This window comes from Toxotes jaculatrix, chromosome 6 (assembly GCF_017976425.1).
Source record: "Toxotes jaculatrix isolate fToxJac2 chromosome 6, fToxJac2.pri, whole genome shotgun sequence".
In the NCBI taxonomy this organism is placed as follows: Eukaryota; Metazoa; Chordata; class Actinopteri; family Toxotidae; genus Toxotes; species Toxotes jaculatrix.
Window position 1 is genome coordinate 1,763,906 of NC_054399.1, and position 20,494 is coordinate 1,784,399.

General features: G+C 42.6%; 1 protein-coding gene across 3 annotated transcripts in view; it reads left to right on the top strand.

Moving 5' to 3' along the window:
- Positions 1 to 1,373: 1,373 nt before the first annotated feature.
- The window catches only part of ryk (receptor like tyrosine kinase), a 30,213-nt gene continuing 11,092 nt past the window's right edge, over positions 1,374 to 20,494 (top strand). Inside the window, exons 1-8 of one of the 3 annotated variants that reach the window (XM_041041082.1) lie at positions 1,374 to 2,029; positions 13,145 to 13,266; positions 13,426 to 13,525; positions 14,019 to 14,150; positions 15,106 to 15,168; positions 15,801 to 15,942; positions 17,101 to 17,201; positions 19,209 to 19,292. In XM_041041082.1, coding sequence (XP_040897016.1) covers positions 1,813 to 2,029; positions 13,145 to 13,266; positions 13,426 to 13,525; positions 14,019 to 14,150; positions 15,106 to 15,168; positions 15,801 to 15,942; positions 17,101 to 17,201; positions 19,209 to 19,292 — 961 coding nt within the window. In that variant the 5' untranslated portion in view covers positions 1,374 to 1,812. The remainder of the gene's footprint in view (positions 2,030 to 13,144; positions 13,267 to 13,425; positions 13,526 to 14,018; positions 14,151 to 15,105; positions 15,169 to 15,800; positions 15,943 to 17,100; positions 17,202 to 19,208; positions 19,293 to 20,494) is intronic. The other 2 variants (XM_041041083.1, XM_041041084.1) reach the window with 2 other exon arrangements.

Sequence of the window (20,494 nt, forward strand, 5' to 3'; positions counted from 1 at the left end):
GTGGTGAATGCAGGCTGACAAAAAAAAAGGCTTGCTTTGTGTTTTACCCAAATAAGGTAGATAGAGACATGCCCAGAAGACACAATGGGCAGGTTTGATCACCACGTATCCCTCTCATTCACCCAAGTAACTATAGGTTCAGAAAAATACACTCTTACAGTTGGTCCAATGATAGCAGCAGTACCTGCCCTCTGAAGTTACATCTCTGATACCTACTCACCCTGTGTATACAGACAGCCGAGAAATTAAAGGGAAATAACGTAAATAAATGAGAATCATACAAATTCAGATTCTCCTGTACAGGGCAGGACGGGTCAGTCGTGGCTTGATGAATGTGAAGATGATTCACCAGATGGGAAATTTTAGAGCACCCTCCACAATCATCATCTGAACAACAAACTGGGGGAAAAAATCTTTGGAAGAATGGTGCTCACGTCTTCAGTGGAGCTCCAGAGACTTTCTGAGTCTATGCCAAGTAACACTGAAGCTATTTTAGAGGCTTGTGGTCGCTCAGCACCTTACTAAGACGCTTCTGCTTCGTGTGTGTAATGTGCCAAACCGCTGTAGTCACTATGATAAGGTTGTATACAATTACTGAATCGTCACTTACAGTGCAGCTCCTCTAAATTATTCATGTGTGTTTCATTCATTCCTCAGCAACATGTGAGGAGAAAAAAAGTTTGAATTTGCTGTGTGAAAAGTGCAGTTTTACTCCAGAGGGAAAAGTTCATTGTGATTTGCCCTGTACCTCCCACTGTTGACTTCACTGAAGGCCTGTGATTGAAGACCACTGACCTGATCCCTGACACCAACACACACTAAATACAGAATGCACTTAATTTAATTTTACATTTAGATTTAAACGTGTATGTCATACTACTAGTTTTGGTGGCTTCGGTGAAATTAGCCCTCTGAAAAGCGGGCTCCTCATTATTTAGCGATATATGCATTTTGGTATGTTAAAGATATTCATCCCTACTTCCCCAGACTGACTTGCGGTTTTCCATGCTGCCTTCAGTGAACCTCGGAATGTCCGAAGTTGTTCGTACCCTTCTTAACGCCCATTGGAGCGCTTCTAGTCGAATATCAAAAGGCAAGTGTATGGGAAATATTTCACAATAATGTAGACATAGGTTTAGATATAGGTTTTACAATTTATTGCCGTGTTGATTTGCCCTTAACATGACAACATCGATCCGGTTAGTTATATCCTTTTTTGGTTGGTTTATAAACACTGAGTTTGTCCAAATATTTCCGACAGCCCGTAAAGGCAGCATTCCACTCCTGCTCGGAGCAGTGAGCGCCCCCGCTGCCCCCCCCCCCCCCCCCCCCCCCCCCCCCCTTCCTGCTCCGAGTGAAAACTGAGATAGTGAGGAAAAAGCAACGGGAGGAAAGACCATGGAGGGAGAAAGCTGGATGTATTAGCTGCTTTGCTACTTTGGGGAACTTCTGTCCTTCTTTCACTTTTGCCTGCACGAATCAAAGCGCCCCGATGCGGCGATACCCGGTGTGTATTTTATGGGCTTGGAAAACGTCGTAAATCTCCCGAACATTCAAACGTTCAACGACAGTCTGACTGCGGACGGTTAGCACAGCCCGACTAAAGTTAGCCCGCTCCGGCTAACTTAGCCTGTCTCAGCTAGCAAGAGAGGACAAAAACGGGCCAGTGGAAAAGGAGTTAATGCTACAAGTGGCGCTGCGGCGTGAAGTGACGAGTAATGTTGCCTCCTGGGATTAACTTCAGATACGGATGAGAAAGAAATCGGCGACTGGGGAACACCGAGAGCAACTGCGAGCCAGAGGACCACTGCTATGTTGGGGTTGATTCACGGCTCCCGCAGCCCGTCTGAGTCCCGAGGTTGGCCACACTCGGTGCTGTGGAGGCTTGGGGGCTTCTTCTTCCTCCTGCTGCTGGAGGGGGCCGGCTGCCTCGCCAGCCCCAGCAGCACTTCAGGCGTCAACAACAACAACAACAACCACCCGAGTGTCAACATTTACATGAGTGTGGAGGAGGTGAAGAAGCTTTTGGGTAAGAAGGCCTGTCTGTAAAGCCAGCTGTCTTCAAACTTTGTGATCAGTGTGTCTTTATGTGTGTGTGTGTGTGTGTGTGTGTGTGTGTGTGTGTGTGTGTGTGTGTGTGTGTGTGTGTGGAGATGCAGTTGTGCTGTGGTGCCCCTTACATCCATACTTTTTCCTATGAAACTGTACTGAAGCAATACAGCTCACAGTTATCATAGAGCAGCCGTAGTGCTACATACAGTATGGGTGAGTTTTGTAATTCTAGTTTAAATCCTCGCTGACCCACAGTAGAGCATTTAACCTTAAAGTCCAGTAGTTTTACAGTAAATGTTACTGTGAAGTTAACAGTGTTAACTGACTGTGTGCTGCACACACAGTTTCACCATTTGATGTTTTTGGTGTGCTAATTGTGTGGGGAGCCCACGGTAATTGGCCTGGAGGACTTAAAAAGGACGAGGTCACGTCTTTGTATGAGTTTTATAAGGCTTCGCAGACACTGTTTGATCTGAAGAAAAGACCCCTCACTGTTGACACTGGCTCTAAATATTATAAAATAATCAGAAGAACGTAACACATGAAAATAACATGTCTTCTTATTTCAGAGGCCTCATCCTCCGGGTATAAGTCAGATTAACATTTACATTGAAATGTTTCCATGCCATCACAGAACAGTAGACAGCTGCATGGTAATTGATTTTTTATGAGCTGTCCTGTAAATACTGTCATAACCACACAGATTGAGAGGTGATACTAGACAAAAATTGCAGACATCATGAGTGGATCTTTAAATCAGACTGCTGCATACAGTGTTGCAGTCGGTCTCAAACACTAGATGTTATTCAATGTACCTTCAAGCAAGCGAGAAAGTCCAAAGTTAGGAAGTTCGTTAGGAAAACAGGCCTGATGCTTGAAGCAGCTTTGGAGTTGTGGTGTGTTTCAGCGTCGAGCTGCATCAGTAAAGGTACAGTACGCTGATGTGTCACCGGGAATATTGGAAAGGACATAGCCATTTAAAAACCACAACGAGAACGGGATATGTGTAGTGTCATTGATAAGTTATCGGAAGTGAGCTGCAGGCAGGTGATTTTGGTCCAGTGTGCTGATTGTGATGTTGGGTTGTATGATGTAGCTGCAGTGGATGCACACAGTTGTGTCTCACCTATGATGTGGGGTCAGGGGCAGTGAGGCAGCAGGTGTATCTGCCACATTAGGCCGTGAGTGTTTGAGCCTTTGTGCACGCAAAGATTAAAAACATGCTAGACCTGCAAAACACACAGAATTGTGCTAAGTTGTTAATTTAGGGTTTACAGAGATGTGTTGAGGGTGCAGTTTGAAACTAGTGATTTAGCATGCGATGGCCACTGCACAGTCTAATGAAGGGGTAGAAGTGCTAATGCATAATGTCTTTGTGAAGGGAGGAAGCCCACGCTGCAGCTCCTCACACGATCCAATGTGCTGCTGTAAATAAATGAATCATCCTGTAGAGGCATCAGATGTGTTTCTGTTGTCCATTTATCCAGGAGAAGGTATCAGCTGTGTCCAGGCCCTGAACAGCAAGTTGGCTAAACTCCCTGTATACACAGTTCAGTGCCAGCCATCAAACGGAAACGCTGGTTTGCTTGTTAACTCCATCATGAGCATCATGTTTATTTAAGTATATGACAAATACACCAGATATTTAGCGTTGTGTACTACTTGCACCGTAAAAATGCTTTAAATGTGTAAAGAAGTAAACTGGATTTGGATTTTAGGGTCTGGCTTTTTGACAGGAGCATCAAAGTAGAACTCACTGTGCTGTTTGAAAACATTTCAGCTCCTTTTCTCCTCTCTGTAATCTGACTGGTGTTAGACCGTAGGCTGACTCTGTCCCTTTTGGTTCCTCTTGTTCTCCATCAGGCTATAGTTAATCTTCTGTTGCCAGACCAGGGCCTCTCTTGTGGTTTGCCTGAAACCTCATTTGGTCATATGGAGAAATCTCTTAATGTTTGACAACTATGTGTGTGGAGTTAGAAGTATGTGTGGACAGAAACTTCCATGGTACAGTGGTAGGAAAAAGCGTTTTGGAGGGAGGTGAAACTGGCATCAGACTCACAGCCGATAAGCTGCTGGGAAGTCTCGCTGCAGATTCATGAAGTGACCCAAGGTTTACTTGTTTTTTTTAAACCAGTTGTTACAGAACTGGTTTTTCTACAGCAGTTATTCAAATCTCACTCAACATTTCATTGAAAATACCAGGAACACTTATGTATATAGTGCATTTATATTTTTGCCTCATTGAAAAGCAATTTTTAGTCTGTTTGAGTAAAAAATAGCTTGATGGTGAATTTATTTGTTGGGATTTGATTGTGCATACATCACAACACCGTATGGCAAAGCCTTTGAAGCATCTGTTTTCCCTGCACTGATTTCAGTTTGTCTGGAAACAGGTTTCCCTGATTTCACTCTTGATCTCCAGATAGAAGATTTTCAGACTGTACCAGCCCTGCATGCACACATGCTCTAACGTATATGCCTACGACTTCCTGTTGACAAAAAAGGAATGTAATCATCTGAAAGTGTTTTCCAAACCACAGAGAGCTTGTGTCTGTTAACATTTTTGAGAGTTTCTGGAGAATCCAGACCTGGATGTCCATGTGGACGGACCTTGGGCTGGAGGTTGTTCTGATTTTACTGCTGGGATTTAAGAAAACGTTTGAAGTAGTCATGGTGTATTTGGGCGTATTCAGAGTTAAGATAGCAATAGCAAATAAATATTTTTGGTTTGTGTTACAGCTTATAGTTCATCATCATTCATTTTTGATTTGTTGTGATGTAAAGAAAAGCTCGTGCTTGATGTGTTAGATGTTTTGACCCCTCATTGCAGGGAGGTACAGGTGTAACTAACAACATTAATGATGACTGTGGTCCAGGTAGGTTTCCCTGTGAGCCCTGCCAATGAGTCAGCATTCACATGACATGTAACAACAGGAAAAACACAGGTGCAAATGATAAAATGAATGACGGCTGGATTCTGTCCTGATTTTTAAAAAAGATCAATAATCTGATTAATAATCTGATTAATCACCTCACATCACAGCTCGTCTGTGGTTGAACCTCCTCATTAGTGTAAATGACTGACTCCAGTCACTGGGACCAGTAGTTGTTATTCAGTTAAACTGTAAATCACATCAGATCATTGTTTTAATCTCATCACCCTAAATGCATTGAATCATAAACTGTTAATCATTTGGAGCTGTGAAGCAACGCGTCACCAGTATCATCAGGGATCATCAGAGGTTATTACTAACCAGCAGTTTGTCATTATTTGAAAAAGGAGATCGTTTCCTGCGGATCCATACATGCAGGTCAGTGGTGCCAAATCCTGCTGTGTCAGGTTTTTGTCCTCAACCATGTTTAGTCTTTTTAAAAACTTGTTAAATCCTCTCCAGACTCTGAATATGAAGTTTCTTGAAATTAACAGTTTCCATATCTTCTGTCATTTACAGGATTTTTTAATACAATTTATACTTTTTAACTATACAGTTATAAAGTTGTATTTGCCAATAAAGCATAGATATGTGATAGGAAAAACATATCGCCAAGTAATGTAGTCTTGCTGTGGTCTCTGTGCTGTTTAAGCAGATGGACTGACCTTTCAGGGTTCCTTACGTTCTTCCGGGTTCTTGATAACTTTACCAAACGACCTGACTCTCACGGGGTTGGTGAGGGACAGGAAAACATCACGGGTTTTTCCACATACAGTATGTTTGTCTGTGGATGAACTCCAGGCAGCATCCCTGATTGTTTTTGCATATGACTAATGTGCAGTGAAGTGTCTGTCTAGAAAACCACACTCTACCTATGCATTGCTGCCCTCAGCTCCCATATCTCAAAACCTGCGTCCCTGGTTTGAATTGAGTGACAGCTGCCAGTTCAAATTAAATTACTGAAGCCGTGCTTAACTCCATAGATCAGTTTTTGCTTGGGAGCAGTTGAAAAATGCTAAAGATCCTCGCAGTCTTTTTCTTTTTACAGGACGTGGCTGGTTGTCGTGGTACAAATCTGACCCCGAGGGGAGGAGCTGCTTGTGATGGGTCAAAGCCCGGCCAGGTCACACTCACTGTTTTTAAATGTGAGGCTGCCTCAGTGATCCAAACGTCAGTGAAACAGACAGTAAATCATATTTAATAACAGTAAACTGATAATCGTAAATAGTTATATATTCTTAGACAAGAGCGCGTGTTGGAAAATATGTGGCGCCAACCACCTGAAAAGCAGATAAAAAATATCTGAGTTTTTAAAAACTCGGATATCAGATCAGAGAATTTCTGACATTTCTACTTGAAAAATTACTTCTACCTCTAATTCTGAGTGATGGTCACCACCAAGGACTTTCTGTTTTTACATCTCCAGGTTTTCTGCTTTAACAAGGGTTCAGAAATCCCATAACCCAGGCTGTGACACTGGGTTTACAGGCTCTCACTCTGTTTCCTGGCATTCTCACCATCCATGTGATCATTTAGCAGATGATGGATGAAAATAAGTTTTTCTGTACATTTAAAGCTTATTTTCTGGCTCTTATAATAATGACCTTTCTGAGCCCAGTTTTCCGTGGTACAATCACCAGTGGTCTTGTTCCCTAACACACACTGAGGAATTTTTCTTGGTGGAAACTAAGCACTAAGAGAGTCTGTTTTCTAGTCCTTGCTTGGCACACTACACAGTGTCACTGGTCTTAATGCTTATTATAGTAGTGCTGTTTTTTTTGGCTCCCCAGTCCCCAACCAACATTAGCATTGTTAGGGAAAATAAGCAATTTCCCATTAGAAGCTGTTTTTCCAGTTGTTGACAGATTTTAATGAGACAAACTCCACCTGGTATTAAAAGCACCACACATGTTGAACTCTCTGGGAAATCTGATGTTTCCTGTTTTATTTCATTGTGACTTCCAAGTGGGGAGATTCTAGCGATGGTGAGTGGGTCAGAGTTCGATGTACCTGCTCTGGCTGAGCGTGTAGAAATGAAAAATAACCAGGCCTGATGAAAATGTGAAAATGCCGTGAAGAGCCAAGTGCATGCTGGATAACCAGCCTTCCTCCCCTCCTCCAACGAGCTGAAAGGCAAAGCAGGGGCTTTGAAAAAGAGCCTGTGAACAGTGAGGAGTGATTGGCAGCAGTATTCATTTCCTTCATGCCACTCTCCAAGGATCCTGTGGTTGAATAGGGAAACCCTGCTTTCACATCTTTTGTGTAAGAGCTGCTGCGCTCAAAGGAGATTCTGTAAAGCAACAACCCATTTTACAAGTTGTTGCCCTTCTTTAACATCAGAATCAGAAATATACTCTTTTTTTTTAGTTCTTATGTGTTTCGTTTGACAGCAGATGTCATAAGATTTTGAATTTTATTCTAATTGCTGAAGTTACAGTAATTAGATTTGCTGTTATGTTGTGGAAATGAAGAAACATTAGAAGCCGTTGCTGCTGAAATCCTTTTCCAAGCCTCCTAGTTTCAGCAGCATTTCTAAAATAGGAGGTTGTTGTTTGGACGTGCACTTTGCACACAGCGCACACAGCCCAGACTTTCAAACTGCTGCGTTACTCACAAAGCTGCCTATGTAAAACAGCATCCTAAAATAGATGAGTAAAGTTATGTGTGTGAGACCCCGTATATGACCCTTTAGTCGCCTCAAAATGAAATCATTTTCTCAGTGATTTGTTGAGTAAACTAAGGAGCCTCTTCGAGCAACAAATAAGCATCAATGAGGTTCCTATAAAGGGACGGCGGCAGACAGTCTTGCTCAGATTCCTTCCCCTGCCTTCATCCTTGTCTGCCCTTGGGGCACTTCACTGAATAAAAGAGGGAGACTGATGTATGGTTTCTCTGAAGTGAGTCACAGAAAACCGCAGAGATTGTGACTTAATGTGTTTTTCTTCCAGCTGTAAGATTTTTTTTTGCATCTCGCGGAGCACTCTGACTGTAAAAGCTTAGCTGATGTCTTTGCTCAGTGCGTTTCACTGTGCGTTTCCTATACCTGTATCCTGTATCATTATCACATTGACATTAATGACCTACCCAGTGTTGAGACCCCAGCCCTGCAGACCTTCTGTGGGATACACTTGACAGGAGAAATAAAGCGAAGCAGCCCTGAGGAGCTCTGCGTCTCTGCCAGCTCACTGTGAGCTGGGACGGCATGTCAGGTGATTTCCTGCTGAAATTGTTGACCCAATGCCTCGTGTTAGAGTGGATGTTATTATCGCAGAGGGTGGCTATTTGAGGATTCAAAGCCAAAATTCAATTTTCTTGATCATTACTAGTATATACCTTTTGTTTATGTTATATAACATGGTTTCATTTTCAAATATTACAGAAAGTTTTTAGGCTTAAAATTGACTCGAGCTTCAGCAAAGTTAGTGTCAGTTTGAAAATGCAGATGTCATTAAAGGTTTTATTAAATACTATAGAAGCAGCTATTTGCTGGAATTAAAAGTGAGAGCACATGCTCTACATTAGAGACAGCCTAACTGCAAATAGAGATGGGCTTTTATTTTATAAAGGAAGGAGCAGGTCAGGCCTTACAGCGATCCTGCTCCGAGTTTCACCATCCGAGTTTTTCATTTGTCAAACAGTATTCACCCACTCAGTCGTATGTTTGAATCTAGTCTGTCATACATGTATGAATGTGTGTGAGCAGTGCATTTTGACATAGTAAATAATTGGCCCGTTTTGTGTTTCTGTGGTTGAACTGGTTGTCAGACTGTAACGTACCATTTTCCCCGTCATGTTGGTCAGCAGCATGCTCCTCTGATGGAAAAACTCTGTTTACTTGTCAGCTGACAGACTGAACTGCTCATCAGCCCATAGAGATTTCAGCATCGATCTGATTCAGTCACAGACCAAAACTGGGGCTCTTCAGTTTGATATCTTAGACCTGGAGCTCCTCCTGCGTCTCCTTCTTGCCTGTGGATTTGTGTGGGGTTTCCAGTTGATAGAGTTTCACGCGGGCCCTCATTTTCTCCTTCCTTGGTTAATGTGACCAGTATCTTCACAATGAGTGGCTGGAGGGAGTGTTTATCTCCTGGGCGCTCAGGGATGGAGGCTTTGGGAGGTAAAGTGTCGACTGTGCACACAAGAGGGTCTTTGTTCTATCTGTCCTGGACCTTGCCACCTGGCCACTGCCACCTTTTGTTCTCCTCTTTCAAAGTCTGCATCGTGATCCACAGCTTGGAAGAGAACGCTGCATGTTGACTTCAAGCTTTGTAGAGCCAAAAATGTAAAGACCAGCGTTTATTAATCCTGATTCGTTCCTGTAATTTATCATTTTATTTTCACATGTGCAGATGAAAGAAATCACCATTTTCAATACGTTTCTAAGACTTGTTTTTTAAAATGCGATGTTATGTAAAAGGTTTACTGCAGCAGAGGATCCATGTCCCTTTGAATCTCTGAGCCAGGAAGGAAAGTATGTGAAGGAGGAGTGAGTAATCCTCTCTCCCCTCCCACAGTTGAAAGAAGTGTTGATGTGCCCTTGAGCAAGGTCCTTAAATTCTACTCCAGCAGAGCGGCTCAGTGTCGTACTCCAGCAGAGGACTGACTGTGCTGGGCGGCTCTGGGGTATAATGTGTTGGTACTCGAGGAATGTCAGCAGGGTGCTGAGCAGAGCATGTGATTAGTTTGGTGTTAAATCCCAGTCAAACAAATGTTGTGCTTTCATTTGGTTTTCTGACCAAACTGATTCTAATCGTTTGCATCTTTTATTAAAGAGCCATGTCCACATATCAGAGAGTTCATTTCTATTACAGCCGTCACCAGCATCGTCTGCAGGTAACTGTATCCTGCTTGATCCCGGACTGTATATTAACAACCAGGTCGATGTATGGATGAAGCACCTCAGCTAATGATCATTTTCATCATCTCTAACTGATTATTTGGGCTGTTATAATTTCTCCTTGAAATACGTTGTTTTGTCCGACCAACAAAATTCAGTTTGCAGTGATATAAAACAAAGAAAAGCAGAAAACCTTCACAGCTGAGAAAATAGAATCATCAAATCTTTTTGCTTGAAAAATAATTTCATCAGTGAATATTTGATTATCAGAATAGTTGTTTTTTTTTTCTATCATTTGAGTAATTAATTAATGAATCGTCTAATTGTTGCAGCTCTAGCATGTGCACGTGTGTTTGCTTTGGTTTATTAGTGAAGTGAATGCTGACATGTTTTTATTGGTTCGCTCGTGACATCGCTGTGTTAAACACCTGCACAGGTGAATGTGAGTGAACGGTGCTGACGCTCATGGTTTACTTTGTGACGTGACGATCGAAGAATATCTTTCTTAATACAGAACTGATTTATTGATCACTGTAATCACCTTCCTGTCCACGTGGAGGCAAATTGACTAAAAGCTCCTTTCGAAGCTCCTTTGGCAGCGATTACAGCCTCGAGTCTTCTTGGGTCTTGGATTTTGGGACTTTCTGTTCTTCTCTGCAGATCCTCTCAGGCTCTGCCAGGATGGACCAGAGGACTGTTGGTGGACAGACGTTCTCAGGTCTCTCCACAGATGTTTGATTGAGTCATGTCAGGACTCTGGCTGAGCCACTGAAGGATTTGTTGGGAATTTTGTTTTTAAAAAGACTGAAAGTTTAGAAAACAGCAGCTTAGTCCTCTGAAGCCTTACATCAGCTGAACAGAGCGAGGTCTGTTCATTTTGTCCAGCGATTTTCAGACTGGAGTTATGTCCAATGTTTTCAAGTCTTTTTAGAAAGGAATACATTGGAAAGAAGGAACATTAGAGGGAACAGATTTGTGCATGAATCAGACTCTTTTCACAACCATAATATTAACTAAGGGTTTTAATCGTGTCCCTCACTATGATCTTTAGTTCAGGTGTGCCCTTTCATTCTGTCCCTGTTTTAAATCAGGTATGTCACCTGTAGGGGTAGAATTTTTTAATGAACCAAGTTATTATAAAGTTAAGAGATTGAAGTTATTATGGTGGAAATCACTTCTTTTTTTAGTGTTTTTCTTTTACATTTTTAACCTTAATAATCACAGCACTTTAACCATGAAAGGTTAGTGAAGGACTCCTCTTCCTCTTTGCACGTGTGCTTTCCCACTTTGCTTTGCACAACATCCAGTTTCATCCTGAATCAGCTGGCAGCCACTTGCTGAGGTAGCATATACACTATCACATACATTTAACGTCTGAGGTGATATTTAACAGTTGAAAACAAAGTTATATAAAAGCTATAAATGGTTTTTAGATGTTTGACCAACAGATTTGGGCGTGATTTGTTTTATACAGATTGATGATCCATCACATGAAGCATGAAACAATAACTTTGATATTTTCTGTCCTTGTTATTTCCTTGTGCCCACGTGAGCTAGAGCTGGGTGTTTTCAGAGCAGTGCAGGTGATACAGTGTGTTCTGCCCTGGCTATTGTTAATCACTTGACACCAGCAGAGAGGAATGGAAATGTCCAGCAGGAAATAATCCCTCAAAACATTAAGTGCTGCCAAGTTATCATGGGGGAATTCAAAATGGCCGTTATTTTCCATTTGCATATAAGAAGTTTGTTAGCATTCGAAACGTCTGCGTCTGTCGTGGCGAACCGCGTGATGATGAAGTGAGGCGCTTTATATGTTGTGACCAAACACTAACTAAACAAGAGTCTTGTTTACAGGCACACCTTCTAGCAATGCTGTTTTCCCATTCCAGAGAGCGGAGTGTGAGTCAGGGATTAAACTGCAGTGCATGGTTCAACTTCCTTAACCTCAGGAACCACTTATTCCCAGTCCTCGGTCTGTGTGCACTGACGGGCTCCTGTTGCCGTTCCTTCACATTCCTGTTTTGAAGTTGTTGCAGTTTGGATGGATGGACGGCTGAGGTGCTGTGGGAAGGGCAGCGCTGAGCACACTGCTCCTCTCTGGGCCTGTAAGCCTGGGTGCATAGTTTAATTAGGATCAAAGCGGTGTGGCCGCACAAGAGTTCAGCCTGAGAAAGGCAGTTAATACAGGACTAAACTGTGTGGCCGTGTCCGTACCGGTCAGCTGCTTATATACCCATGAGAGCCGGTGCATGGAATGAAGTTGGACAATATGACCAAAAAAAAAAAAAAATCACATTTTTATATTTTATCACAAGTTTACAGTAAGAGTTGAGGAACATGTTCGTGAATTTATCTTAAGTTTAGGTTTTTTTGGTCTAACTAGTATTTTCAAGGTTTAGAATCAACGTTTAATTTTAAATTTAATTTTAAACATATGCTTTGGGGAAAATGTACAAGGGGCAAAGTCCTAATTAATGGAAAGGAAAGCCAGCAATCTTACTCTTTGGGCTTGGTTACATACTAGTTCACATAACACTCCTTTAACTTTCTGAGCTGGCAAATGGCTGAGAATGTTTTTAATTGAGCCAATGTGAGAAAGGTCTATGAACCGCAGCTCTGGGACAGCCCGGGGGTGTTGGGGGAGCCTGGGCACATTCTTCCCCTCTCTTTAAACTAGATACGCAGAGACTGATAGACACACACCACTCTGCCAGACAGACGCTTTCAAGGACTGATCGCACTGCCCCGGGCCAGGGTTGGGGATTTCACCAGTACACATTACACTTCTGTTAGGTTTGATGCAGCGGGAGCTCGGAGAAAAAACCCGTTTTAAGCCTTCATTTTGTTTTGGTGAATGATAAATAGAAATACTGCACACAGCACCAATGTGTCTGGCTGTCTGGTGTTCATGTGCTGTGGCGTTTCCAGAGCTATGCATTTACTGAACGGTTGAACAGATCGTGGATGTTGTTTGCAAGACCACATTTTTTTTTTATCTAAGACATTCCACTCCCTTCCTCCTAACCCGTCCTCTGCCCAATTTTGTTTCCTGGATAGAAAACCGCGGTCATATTTTGGATGTTGTCTCACTTGGGCACTAAGAGTTCTCAAGTACTAACAGATGTGGTTAGTCCATGTCTCTTATTGAGGGTAAACGCCCCCCCCCCAATTCAAGCTGGCAATTTGAGTGGATGTTTTACCATTTCTCTCAGGCCTGCTCTCTCTCTCTCTGTCTAAATCTCCCTAAACTAAGGTCTTTTATGTCCAGTGATCTCAACATTGTTTCATCAGCTGCCATTTTATGTCCTCTGTCCTCACACAGGCCTAGATGCAGAGCTTTACTATGTGCGAGATGATGTGGTGAATCATTATGCACTCTCCTTCACCCTTCCTGTGCCCAGTGAGACCAACAGCCTTCACTTCACATGGCATTCCAAGGCAAAAGTAAGGCTCAGGAATTACTGCTGAATCACTTCATTACCCGTTTACCAGTGCACACACACACACACACACACACACACACACACACACACACACACACACACACACACAGACAGCATGTTTATGTGTTGGCGACTTTGGTTCATCACTGTTTGTTCGTAGATTGACTACCGGCTTGGCTTCCACGTGGAGAACCCTGTGGCCATGAACCAACCAAGGAGCAACATCTCCAGTCAGGGGGAGGTGCCCCGCGTCCCCTCTGGTTTGTCACATGCACTCGTGCACTCACAGTGCTCCTACATGCTTCCAGTCTGTACACTTTAACACATGCTGTCAGTAAATCCACAGTTGTAACGGATGAGTTGTGTTAGGATGAGGAAACCTTTAAAAACTGCTGAGAAACTTTGGTTTCAGCCGGTTAAGTTTGGTTTCAGATTGGTTAAGTTTGGTTTCAGATTGGTTCACACAACAAATATGTTGATGAAATGTTGTAAACTTTAATTTTTGGATGTGTTAAACAAAGGAGATGTAACAACATGTAAATCTGTGAGATCTGGAGAAAGCAAATAAGCACATTTCCTAAAGATTAACAAAAAAGTACACACAAACATATATATATATATATATATATATATATATATATATGTTTATATTTTTATTTTTATTTTTATTTTTATTTATTATTTATTTTGTGTGTGTGTGTGTGTGTGTGTGTGTGTGTATGTGTGTGTGTGTGTGTGTGTTTCTCTCCACAGTCTTTAGAGTGGACCTCTTTTGTTCCGGCAAAGTAGATGGAGAGGCTGTCGTGACTGTGCAGCTCAACCTGACCATCCATGCCAACAACTACACAGTGCTCAACTTCAAGAGGAGGAAAATGTGCTATAAGAGTGAGTGTCCAAACAAACACGTTTACAGGCGCACATGGAGAAAGTTATCCATCAATATCATTTATTAACGTTAATGATGGCTGTGCATGCTGGGGGACCTTTCAGTGGAACCAAACCATTGTTAGTGTTATTGGTTCTGCTTGTGCTTTTCCTGCTGTGACAACAAAGTGTCCGCTGTGAGGGAAGGTGTTTTGGGTCGACCCAGTTGAAACTGCAGTGGGAGATGTACATTTCTGTGTTCTGTTCATTGCTGTGCTTTTTCCAAACTGCCTGAAGATAATTACATGTGGCCCAGAGGCTTCTCATGCCACATGGAAACAAATTTATTTCCATCTTATTTTAAGCATGAGTCAAATTATCAGCCATAATAGAGTCTTTGTACGCTTGAAAATGTATTTTGAGCTGTCAGACCTGTTCCTGTGCTGTTGTAGCAGAGGACAAACAATGGCGTATGCTTGCTGTTGTATAATGGCACCTAGAGCTCACTGACCTATTGTCATTTTCAACGGCTGGAACTTTTCAAGGAACCCAGAAGCCTTTTTAGGAACTCAGGAGCGCAGCCTAAAAAAAAGCTGTTTCGGGTTTTTGTCCCGGGGCGTCAAACAGCGTCCCTGTTTGTGAGACATTACTCTGCTGTCAGCTGGAGATCATCAGCATGGAGGAGGCTGGATGGTGATGATTCGTAAAGCATAAGCTTAACTATTGTCTTGTAGTCTGTTTACATTACTTATCAGTATTGGTAAGTTTGTGCTGACATCTTCCTCTTTGCTTTTTAACGTGTTATCAGTCTAATTTATCTTTGGAGTTCATGAGATGTGGTGGAAATACAAGGCTCTTTATTTCCTGAGTCTGTGTGATCAGAAACTTCTCAGAGAAAACGTGTTTCAGCCTTTTTAGTTTCATTTGTTCTTTCTGTCTCTTTCTTTCCTCCTCTCTTCTTCCCCTCTGTGAACAGGAATAGATTCGGACCCAAAGATTCCCATTCCCCTCAACAATAACACTCTTCAGCGGCCTGACTGTAAGTAATCTTTCTTTCACATCCTGCTCCACTTCTCCCTCTCTACCAGCTCTGTCTGTTGTCTATCATAGGTGGCTTTGGTCTGATAAGACATAGGCTGGATTAGTACTGAGAAGTCTCTTCTATAGGAGTGCACATTAGTCAGACTTTCCATAACCGTGGCATATAATTTCAGAGTGCAGAGAGAAGGATGCATTCTCCTGCTGAAGTGCACTCTGTCAGCCCCCACCCGTTAGAGTGGTTGTCCTCTTCCAGTGGGATTTATTCCCTTTGTGAGCCCACTGCCCCAGTGACAAAGCACCATTAGTGAGTCGTCTCCCTTCTGCTTGGGTAGGCCCAAGGAACCTGGGGCCCTCGCAGGCTTTTAGAGGGGTGATGAGAAAAGCTCTCAGACACTGGATCCTGGGCACGGCCTCTGTTCCAGGCCTCCATTAAGCCTAAGTGGAGCCCTCAGTGCTCTCATAGTTTCTCTCCCACTGTCTCACCCATGTCTTTATCCCATCGCCTTACCTCATATTTACTCTGTGTTTCTTTCATAGCAGCAAACACTGCTGAAGCTTTTGAGGCGACGATGGTATTTTGATGCTTTAGTTGCCAAATGCAATTGTTAATGTGTGGCTCGTTTTCATCAGTAGATGGCGTGACCACCCCCACCAGCTCCACTCAGGTGTTCTATATAAGCGTGAGCGTCTGCTGCATCGTCATCTTCCTTGTGGCCATCATCTTGGCCATCCTGCACCTGCACAGCATGAAGAGAGTGGAGAGCGAGGACAGGTTTGTTTCTTCTGTTTGTCCCAGTGTTTGTCCGTCACAGCCGTTCTTATATATCCGAGAAGGAAAGCACACTCATCATGGTGAACCTGATGAAAAGCAGCACACAGCTGAGCAGATTTACAGCCTCGTATCTGTCACCTGTGAAAGTTATGTTAGTATTTTCTGCAGAATCTCTCTGTTCACAGACCAACAAAAATAGGTCATCTCCACAGAGAGGATTATATCAAGTTGAAACCTGCACTTTAGCTTCCCTGTTGTTTAGTTCCTGTAAGCTCCACTCCAGATGGCTGTAGGCTTCGATGCAAGTTATCGGATATCAGTGTGAAATGAGATCAGCACATCCTCCGCTCGGTACTGATTTGGAGAGGTTAACCGTTGAGACAGTGGTAAATTTAAATTGTACAGATTTTTTTTTTTTTAATGTTTTAACGTCTAATGTGATATTTGCCCTAAACTTATTTGCTGTAATGTTGTTTTGCCAAAGTGGCTTGATTGGATCACATTGCGTGATGGGATCCTTGTGTTATACAGAAATATTTTGTTGGTCTGTCAGTGTCACAGCCTTCGGCCTTGTTGTAAATATTTTCTGTTTCTTTAGTCTTTTATCAGAGTAAACTGAATCTGTGGGTCCTGGACAGTTGGTCAGATGAACAAAGGCATCACCCTGAACTGTGTTGTATTACAGTTTCTGTTATTGAGCCGACCCTCATTGATATAAATGGACAAAATACTGTATAACTCAGCGGCACCACGAGCTGCAGCTTCTGAACTGATCATTTTATGATCAGTTGAATCAACACGTCAGGAGTTTTATAAAAACTGAGCTTATATTTCCCTAATGTCAGAAGCTCAATGTGTTGTTTGACCTCAGAAAAGTTTTAGGAAGTTACGCTGCAACTCATGATGCTACAGTGACTTATTGTTTGCATAGTTAATTGCTTCTGATTGGACGGTGCTGCAGATATTCACACACTGTGAAGGCCTTCATTAGCTGAAACATCTAGTTCTACTGGTCCAACCTGATATTACTAGTTTGAACCTATGTAGTAGGAAGGACTTCACCCTCAAACTCAGTAGTGTATGAATGAACAGCTGGTGCAGCTCAGTCCAGGCTCCTTCAGATGAATACTCCATGTTCTTCCTCCCTTTGTCTTTCAGTGTGAGTGACAGTGGGAGCTCACAGGGCCTGTCTCAGCCGTCCACCCAGACCACACAGTACCTGAGGGCTGACACACCAAACAACGCAGCCCCTGTCACAAGTAAGATGTCTTATTCCCTCTGAGTCAGTCTGCCAGGGTTTTTCTTTTCCTTCACACTGGCATCCCAAAATGTCCATGCTTTTCCAAATGCAATAATTGACTGTGAATGACCTAATTAGCTTAGCTACTGTCATAAGACCCTAATAAAGAGCACAGGCTCTGCAGTGATGCTCTCTCTTTCTGTTGCTCTTACCCTTGTGACCTGATGCTATCTGAGCAGTGTGTGAACGCCATCACTGCGTGCTTTGTGCCAGCTCGCATCCACTGCTCAGCAGTTAGAGAAGGACAAGCAGGCTTTTACATTGGAACTGGCAGAAACTGATCCACTGAAAGGATGTAAATATAGAACACGGTGGGAAACACACATACAGTGACTACGTTATAGAAAGTGCTAAGTCTGAACATTATAGTTTCCTCCCTCAGAACTTTATTAGAACTTTCTCACGTTTGCCATTTAGCATCTCACCAGTGTGACAGTTCATCAGTTAGTCTCAGGCCTAGCACATAGCCTCCAGTTTGGGTCAGTGTGAGTCTCTGGTGGTGTTAGGTGGCAGTGTGATCACTCACCCAGCCCCTGTTCTCTTGGCTGCCACCCGCTGTAATTACGGGGTAAGGCTGCACTGTATTAGTGGAAAGTGGAAATAATGCGGCATGCTCTGCGACACAAACATCGCACACTGGAGCAGTTTCAGTTCGTCATGTGGAGCTGACCTTTTAATTACAGTGTGAGCGCAGCAGAAGGGCCATGAAATGAGATTCAGGGTCGCCATGATAAAAGCGTTGCCACGGTTACCAGGTAATTCTTTGTTGGTCAGAAAATGCTTTTCCTGCTCTCATCCTGCACTCCTCCACCTAACTACACCGTTAGCTGTGCCATGTTATTACATGCTATCAGCCAGTTACACACTGAGTTTGTGTCCCGTTCATGTCAGTTGTGTGCCGGCAGTGAACAGATTAGTCTCTGTCAGTTCCATTTTCAGGTAATACTTCAACATTTTGGGATACACACTTTCTGGTGGATGGTCAGCTGAGAAATGTAATTCTCATTTTCGTGTGTGTTCATTAAATATAAGGTTAGAGCTGGCACCCAAGTAGCTCATCTTGGCACAAAGGCTAGAAGCATGGGAAACCAGACGCTTTGTAAAACCACAGCGTTTTGTTTTTACTGGTCGGTTTAGAACAAAGCAGCAAGTCTGTGTCCAGCGGGAGCAGAATCGACCTACAGACACCTTTAAAGGTCACTAATTAACAAATTATATCCTGTTTGCTTAATCAGAACAAGAAACAACCATGTGCCATTTAGTGGGGAGCTATGTGGTGGACTCACTTTCTGGGACCAGTAACTTCCTGGAGTCTTTGCTGGTTGTTGGACAAGTGCTACTGAACTGTAAAAATGATGATGAGCCGTTCTTGTACATCAACCCTGATTATTAATTTGGAAACAGAACCAACAATTAAAGGCTAAAGTAAATAATTGTAACATAAGATACTGTTACCTGTAAAATGTGTAAAATCTAGTGTCCAATGATCCCTTTTCTAATGCTGTGACTCTTTTTTTCATCACACCTTAATCATCTAATCATCCCATGAAATGAGGACTCTTTCTCAGCTTGGCGGGAAATCTCTGGTTTATTTTGTGAACCGATGGAAAAGCACACCAGCTGTTTTTTTTGTTCATTATTGTCAGTGTGTGATCCATCAGCGCCCTCTTGTGGATACAACCCACGTTTCACCTCCTGTGTCTTCTCCTTTTGTCTTATGCTTTGCTGAATGTGATAATCACCCAGCCAGCTCCCGATGGGCAAGTTTACCCAACTTGCATGCATGCCTGGTTTGATGGATGTTTCTTGTATGAGCTGAATATTTGCAGCTACAGTACACATCCATTTATTCAGTCAGGTCATGTTGTAATTTGAGTGAGCTCTCCATTAAAACACTTCTTTCTCACTCTCTCCCACCCCCTGCTCCCTCCCCCTCTCCTTGCTCCCCCTCTCCCCCTTTCATCAGACAATCACCCTGGTTCTGCACCCATACTCCAGCTTGCTGCCTCCTCCTTCCAAAACCCCGGTGCCCCCCCCCATGAAACCAAAAGTAAGTTGCACTGAAGCTCTGAGAGACGACTTAAAACTCAGAACTCTTTGGTACTATCACGTTGTCATGTGCTCCATAATAACATTAACACGTCCGCCATGTGTTTTTCATCGTTTCTGAACTTTACACTTCTTGGATAAAGACTGTTTCATGTTGTGCTTTCGTACCCTCGTGTCTTGCTTTTTAGTTTGGGACACTGTGAACAGCAGACTGAAAGAACATCCTTTCAGAAATCCAGTAACTGGAGGGCGACCCTTCCTCTCAGTGACAGATTTGATCCTCAGAATCTCGACCCATGCATCTCACCTGCTTCACACTAACATGCTTTGCCACTTTTGTTTGGCGGTTTGTTGTGTTGTAAGTTGTAAGTTAGACACTTAGACCTTTGGTATTTAACAGAAAGGTCCCATCAGTTAGTGTTGAAACAATAGGTGGTTAATCAAATGGTCGATCCTCAGTGGTCCCATAATCATCAACAATTTTGATAACTGATTAACTGTGTAACTCGCTGAATGTTTTCTGGTTCCAGCTTTTCAACCTCAGACTTACTCGGTGTGCATCAGTCGATTAACCTGAAGTTTCCCCACATCTACCGACCGTAGACATTTAAACGGCCCTGTTCTGTTCTGTGTCCCAGACCCATACAGTGAACTAATTCTAAGAAGGGTTTGGTTATGTAGTGTTCACTCTGGTATACTGTATTTTTATATATACTGGTATGTATAAAAATGTTGATTGGTGCTGTTGGTGGCGTGTTCGGTTGCACAGTGCAGTGTACAGAGGAAATGAAGGAGCTGCTGGAAAAAATATTAAAACTAATTGTAGATGATGGGAAAACAGCTCCGGGATATTCAGAGTCATAGGTATAATGTCATTAGTATAAAGTATTTGGATTTCTATTATTATTATTATTTATTAGTGTATAGCTCATACTGTGTAGTTATTATTGTGGATTTGGGACATAGCGCTTAATTTCTAGACCAGTGTTTCTAGCTGTTGAAAACATTTAAAGCATAATGCAATGTGTATGTGTCTGTGTGTACACACACATATTTTATTACTGTGCTCTTTTCCATTGTTTAAAATAAATTGTGTTCACCGTTCTACCTGCAGGGGGCAGCACCGACCTGTGCTACTTTACATTCAACAGCAGAGATTTAAACCTTTATTCAAAGTAGTTTATCATCTGTGTTGCAGAATCT